Source organism: Macrotis lagotis, chromosome 3 (assembly GCF_037893015.1).
Source record: "Macrotis lagotis isolate mMagLag1 chromosome 3, bilby.v1.9.chrom.fasta, whole genome shotgun sequence".
In the NCBI taxonomy this organism is placed as follows: Eukaryota; Metazoa; Chordata; class Mammalia; order Peramelemorphia; family Peramelidae; genus Macrotis; species Macrotis lagotis.
The window spans coordinates 290,507,952-290,514,830 of NC_133660.1; the positions used below are offsets into that span (position 1 = coordinate 290,507,952).

Genomic DNA, 6,879 nt, shown 5'->3' on the forward strand with positions numbered 1-6,879 from the left:
AAAAAAGAGATAAAGAAGTGATGATCTTGGAACTAGAAGCAGCTAGGTGTCACAGTAGATGGAGATCAGGACCTAGAGTCAGGAAAACCTGAGTTCAAATCTTAACCTAAGACACATATATTAATTGTGTGACCCTGAGAAAGTCATTTAATCGCAGCTAGGTGGCGCAGGAGTACCTGGGTGGAGTCAAGAGTACCTGGGTTCAAATCTGGTCTCAGACACTTAATAATGACCTAGCTGTGTGGCCTTGGGCAAACCACTTAACCCCATTTGCCCTGCAAAAACCTAAAAAAAAAAAAAGTCATTTAATCTTGGTCTACCTCAGTTTCTTCATCTGTAAAACAGGAAGAATAATACTGGCACCTCCTTCCCAGAACTGTCAGGATAAAATATTTTAATGCACTTGGCAAAGTTTAAAGCACTGTATAAATGTTAGCAACTGTTTTCTTAGCCCCCCCCCCAAAAAAAATACGTGAATTCACTTAAAATTCCAAGGATAATGATTCAGTGGGTGTTAACTAATTTGGGGGGGGGGAGTGGAGGGGACAATTCAAGCATATTATCAGGACAAAAAGAAAGGGTCGTCAGAAATGTGTGTTCCACTTGGGAACTCTGCTGGCCACTGATGAAAAAAGCTGCTCAATTCTCTAGCAGAATATAGTTCTGTGATAAAGGATTTCATGCAGAGATGTAAAATGTACCGATCCATAGGCAAAGACTGTCCCCTTGTGGTGGTATGTTTTCCATCCTGTGTCTATGATTAAATGGTGTTTTGTAAATAGAAAAATTCGTGATTGTAGCTGCAGTTTAGCAGTTCTTTGAACATAATACAAAAGCAAACTAAAGCACCTTCTGTAGAAATATTTAGAAAGCATTCTGCAATAATATTGGCCTGAAAACTTTGAGCTATCTAAAAGAGGAACCCTATGAGTCTTTCTCCATCTATACATTTAGAAACCAAATACTCTCCAGATGACCCAAGGAACAATTAATTCCATCCTGGAGTAATTAGAATGATGACCCTTCTAGACTGCTTCACCCTGACCAGATTAGGACAATGCAGTAACAGAAAAAAGAAGTCTCTATGATTACTTTGGGGCATCCTGATGGGAGTTAGGAAGACTTGTCTTCATCCAGCTGTGGGACCCTGGGTAAGTCATTTCACCCTGTTTGCCTCTATTTCCACATGTGCAAAATGAACTGAAAAGGAAATACCAAACCACTCCACTATCTTTGCCAAGAAAACCCCAAATGGAGGAAATAGCTTAAAAAAAATGATTCAATAACAAGGAAACTATCTCCTGAGCTCACATTTAATCAACTCCAAAGGAAAACCTTTAAATGAACTTTTTCATTAGGATTGTCACATTAGGGGCGGCTAGGTGGAACAGTGATAGAGTCAGAAGGACCTGAGTTCAAATCCGACCTCAGACACTTACTAATGACCTAGCTCTGTGGCCTTGGGCAAGTCACCCCCATTTGACTTGCCAAAAAAACCTAAAAAAAAAAAAGGATTGTCACCTCAAAAGGTTTAATGAAACCAGTGTGTCCTGAACTTGACCCCGCGATGCATCTGCTCGAAAGCACCCCACCCTCGGAACGCGAAAAAGGCTTCGGGGAGGTCTTTGGAGTCGTGGGGTCCCCCTGGGGTCCGCGCGTCCTTGAGGGGATGGGACGCCCCTCGGGCTGGCATTGGTGGGGGGGCACAGCCAGGCCCGCGCCATAGGAAGGCCTGCCGAGTAGGGGGATGGAGGATGGGGGGAGGGGCACTGAGGCAGGCGGGCCCTGCCCCCGGGGTGCTCTCACTCTAAAGCGGGGGACACCACCGTGACGCCCGGGGTCACCTCCACGGGCGCAGGCGCCCTCGCGGCCGGAACTCAGGCTTCCCGCCCTTTCCTCCCTCTCTACCAATCAGACGCTGCGTCTTCCTCAGCTCTCCGCCCCATCCAGGAAGTGACCCTCCATTGGACAAGGTCGGGGGGCGTGGATCTTTCTCAGCTCTCCGCCCCCATCCAGGAAGTGACCCTCCATTGGACAAGAGCGGGGGGCGTGGATCTTTCTCAGCTCTCCGCCCCATCCAGGAAGTGACCCTCCATTGGACAAGGTCGAGGGGCGTGGCCGCGGCGCCGTTCCGGTCTGTCATGGCGGCGCCCTGAGCAGCGGCGGTGTGTTCCGGCCCCGGCGGCCCCGGGCTCGCAAGCATGTGGCGGCGGCTGGCGCGCGGCGGCCCCGCGGCCCTGGGCGTGTGTCCTTCAGGTCAGGCGCGCGAGCTCCGGCTCGTCTCCTCCGCACCCCTTGTGTGAATTTGGGGGGCCGGGCCCCCGCTCGTTGTTCCCCTTCCGCAGGGTTTTGTGAACTACAAAAGTTCTATATATATATATATATATAATGCATTCATATAGCGCCTTATGTTTATGTAAGTGTATATTTTTATATCTGCTTTATATTTGTATCGATATTTCTTTGAGAACACAACGCTCTCTATGCCAGTGTTCTCCCCATTTTTCTTTTTTTTTTTAATGATTTCTTTATCCTGCCATTCCCCTTTTTTGTAAGATTTGAGTTTCGCAGCCTCCCCCCCGCAGGAGCAACCTGAGCCCCTTCCCCAAGCTGCGCTCCCCCCTCCCCCGAGCCGAGCACCCCGGCTTCCTCCCACGCGGCCTGCGTGTCTCCCCAGGACCCAGCCCCCCAAGGCTTGGGTCATCCTGTGCACTTGACCCTGTTTTCTTCTCCCATGGTTTGGCTTTCCAGGCCCCGGGGCTGCCCCACTTCTCAGCGCTGGCATGAAGACCTTCCTCCCAGTGCCCACCTATGAAGGTGAGACATCGTCTTTTCTGGTTCATCTCAGTCTAATTTCCCCAGCTGGTATGAGGCTCACCAGTAACACTATATATCATACTAGATAATCCCAAAAGCCAAGCACCTATCTCATCCATTTATTTTATTTTTAAATTTTTATTGAAGGCAATGGGGTTAAGTGACTTGCCCAAGCATTAGGTGTCTGAGGTCGGATTTGAACTCAAGTCCTCCTAACTCCAGGGCTGTGCCACCTAGCTGCCCTTTATCTTGTACACTTAGGGTAGGGGTGGGGAATCTTTTTTTTCTGCCAAAGGTTTGGGCTATGTTTCATCAAACATTTGATTAATTCATCCCTGAAGGGGCGGCTAGGTGGTACAGTAGATAGAGCACCAGCCCTGGAGTCAGTTGTACCCGGGTTCAAATCCAGTCTCAGACACTTAATAACGACCTAGCTGTGTGGCCTTGGGCAAGCCACTTCACCCCGTTTGCCTTGCAAAAACCTAAAAAAAAAAATCATCCCTGAAAAGCCACTAGATTTATTGAATTTTGAGTCTAGCGTACAGTTGTCTTGGTAACACCACATTACCAGGCTGGAGGTCTCCTGACCCCTATTTAGGGTCTAGTTTCACCATTATGACCACTCCTTCCTCCAATCCAGGTGGCAGCCTCTTGCCCACTTTATAAAAGATGTTTGTTAGTTGCTGTGACCAAAAAAATATGGTGGTGAAGATCACCATCTCCGTGCTGAAATGAAGTATTGGAGGTCTGAGCACATAAGAAGAGACTTTTCTTCCTTTTTATAGCTGCTCATAGAGATTCATAACCCTTTTTATGGAAGCTTTGTGCCTGGAGGTCTGTGCTCCTTGAGACGTGACTGCTGTAGGCCCACCCTCTGCTTACTGTTCTTTTCCTTAGGGATTTCTATTCCCGATAAGCCCAAGCTCAAGTTTATTGATCGGATGCCACAGGTGCCAAAGGTGAGGCGGGAACCTAAGAACTTGAATGACATCCGGGGGCCATCCACTGAAGCCACTGACTTCACAGAGGGTAACTTTGGAATCCTGGTGAGTGGGCAGTGGGGATCAGGAGTGTAATGGGTGGGTGGGGCCAAGAAGCTCATCTTAGCCAGCTCTAATTCCTTGGGCTCACACAACCCACGCCCCTCTCCTGACTCTGCCTCTTGCTGACACTCTCCCCACGTTTGGAATGTTTTCTCTCCTCTGCTTCCTGGCTTCTTGTCATGGTGATGTTTCTTGTTGAAAGTCCTTTTGCAGCCTGGCTCCAGCCTAATTCTAGTGCAACTTCCTCCCTCCCGTGAGTTCTCTGGCAGCCAGGCAGGCTTATTTGTGGGTCCCCCCACCCAGGATCCCCTCTTTCATCTCTGGGACTTTGCACTGGACCATCCTCCCAAATTTGCCTTTTGAAAGCCTTTGTCCTTTTCACTTCCAGCTTAAAGACACCTCATAATTCCCCCAGTTGTTAGTGCCCCCTCCTGAAATCCATGTGTTTGTGTCCATGTTCTTCTTCCCAGTGGGAAATAAGCTCTTTGAGCTCAGACTCTCCATTTTGCCCTTGAATCCCCAGCACAGGACAGTGCCTGCTTCATATTAGGGGCTTACTGGAGGCTGATTGTTTTCCCATCCTCCCCTCAGGCACTGGGTGGCGGTTATCTCCACTGGGGCCATTTTGAAATGATGCGCCTGACAATCAACCGAGCCTTGGACACCAAGAACATGTTTGCCATCTGGCGTGTCCCAGGCCCTTATAAGCCCATCACCCGCAAAGGTATGGGCCAGCGCATGGGGGGGTGGCAAAGGTGCCATTGACCACTATGTGACAGCAGTCAAGACCGGCCGCCTTATTGTGGAGGTGGGGGGCCGCTGTGAGTTCGGTGAGGTGGAACCCTTCCTCAAGCAAGTGGCACACAAGCTGCCATTCCCAGCCAAGCCCGTGAGCCGAGAGTCTCTGGAAAAGATGCGCAAGGAGCAAAGGGAGAGGGAACTCAACAACCAGAACCCCTGGACCTTTGAGCGCATTATCACTGCCAACATGCTGGGGATGAGGAAGGTGGTGAGCCCTTATGACCTGACCCATAAGGGACGCTACTGGGGCAAGTTCTTCCTGCCTGAACGTGTCTAGTGTAGGCGAAGCAAGGAGCAGGCGTCAGATTCCAGCTTCTCCTCAGGAACTTCTGCCCTCCCCCCGCCCCCCCACCATGAACAGACAACCTCTGCAAAGCCTCGGGGTGTGCATCATGGAACATTACCTAGAGTTGGTTCTGCACGAGTCTTGGCCCCTTTAAAGAGATTCTGGAAACACCTGAATGTCTCTTCTCTTGGGTCTTTGCCCCAGGAGACCTGGATTCAGGTCCTCCCACTAATACAAGTTAACTTTGAGACCCCGGGCAAGCCACTAACTGCCAGGTGATTTTGGCGGCTAGAAGACATGGTGACCCGCACAGGTTATGGAAGTTTCTTCACCAAAAAAGGAATCCTTATTCCAGGTGTCCTTAGACACTTTTGGCAATAGGGTGAAGCCTTTTTGTAAAGAAATGTTTATCAAAATAGTTTTTAAAAGTCCACAGACCCCAGATCAAGAATCTCTGCCCTGTTTTCCCTGTCCCTGTGAAATCATCAATTTGGAAGAACTTCTGGCATCAAAATTCCCTTTCACTGATGCAGCTTAATAAATTTTCTCTAATTTATAGTCATAAGAAAGTTGTCTTGACACTGAATCATTCAACATTTACTAAACATCTACTCTGTGCCAGAGCACAGGATAAGCACTAGGGGAAAAAAAGAAAGATAATCTCAGCCCTTCCCATGGCTGCCCAGCTAGTGAAACCCAGCTCTTCCTGATCCTAAGGCCTGCTCTCCCTCCTCTATGGCACACTGCCTCCCTATACATCTGTGACTCAGAGTAGGAGTGGTAGAGCAAAGGGAAAGTTATAAATCTGCAGGACAGAATTGTTACCTTTACCTCCACCCCTTTCCCACTCCCTTCACATTCAGGGCAACACAACTGTCATCACTCAGTGTGGTTTTATTTGTTAAATTCACATACTCGACACTATATTTGATATAGCAACAGAGATATTGTAATTAGGACTTAGACTTCCTATATCCAGGCCCAACTGCCCACTAGTCTTTCTAGACTTGACCTCATTGAGACAACTGCAAGGTGGATAGCACTGAAAACCTTAAAAGGAGCCAGTTGTAGGGTTAGACACTTGTGTGACTATCTGACCTTGGTATCAAGCTCCTTTACTACAGTCTAAGCTACCCTCCCCTCTTTGACTCTAAGCTCTCTGTGGATGCACTCTCTAATATACAACCTTCTCTAATTCTCCCCTTCCTCTCATTACTTAGCACAGTGCAAACACAATCACAGCATTTGTTGATTCAAAAGCCTATAATTCTGTATGATAGCACTGGCAACTCCTGCCTTTCTGCCTTTAACTCCCCACTACTATCAGTGCCCCTCTGATACAGGGGCTGAGTAAACACCCTCTTTTCTTCCTCCACCCCAGAGCTAAAGGCATTCAGAATCAATAGAATTATATGACACCTCCCCTCTTTTAAAAAGTATAAGGGCGGCTAGGTGGCATAATGGATAACACACTGGCCTTGGAGTCAAGTACCTGGGTTCAAATCCAGTCTCAGACACTTAATAATTACCTAGACCTGTGGCCTTGGGCAAGCCACTTAACACCATTTGCCTTGTAAAAACCTAAAAAGTGTGAGCAGGAGGGAAGAACAGCACATTAAATGTAGATGGCACAAATTTGATTTTAAGTGCCAAACTTTACAGATTTTGAAATCTTCAAAGTTAATACCTCAGCAGAACAACATTAGGATCAAAGATGGGACCTTAGAGACCATCTAACCTACCCCCTTGTTTTACGAATGAGGAAATACTAGAGGTTCAATAACTTGTTCATGGTTACACATGCACTGTTTGACAAAATTTGAACCCAAGTCTCCCTATGGACAAGTCTGGCACTCTATCCCCACCAAATCAGCTCACTTGAGCCTTGAGATAACACTTCAGTTTCTATTCTTAGAACAATGCATACTTTTT

The 6,879-nt window shown here is 47.9% G+C and overlaps 1 protein-coding gene across 1 annotated transcript; it reads left to right on the plus strand.

Moving 5' to 3' along the window:
* Positions 1 to 2,086: 2,086 nt before the first annotated feature.
* Positions 2,087 to 6,879, plus strand: MRPL16 (mitochondrial ribosomal protein L16). Its single transcript, XM_074231411.1, is given in 5 exon segments — positions 2,087 to 2,256; positions 2,752 to 2,817; positions 3,715 to 3,863; positions 4,452 to 4,601; positions 4,603 to 6,879. Coding segments are annotated over 5 exon segments (756 nt in total). The 5' UTR covers positions 2,087 to 2,201; the 3' UTR covers positions 4,939 to 6,879.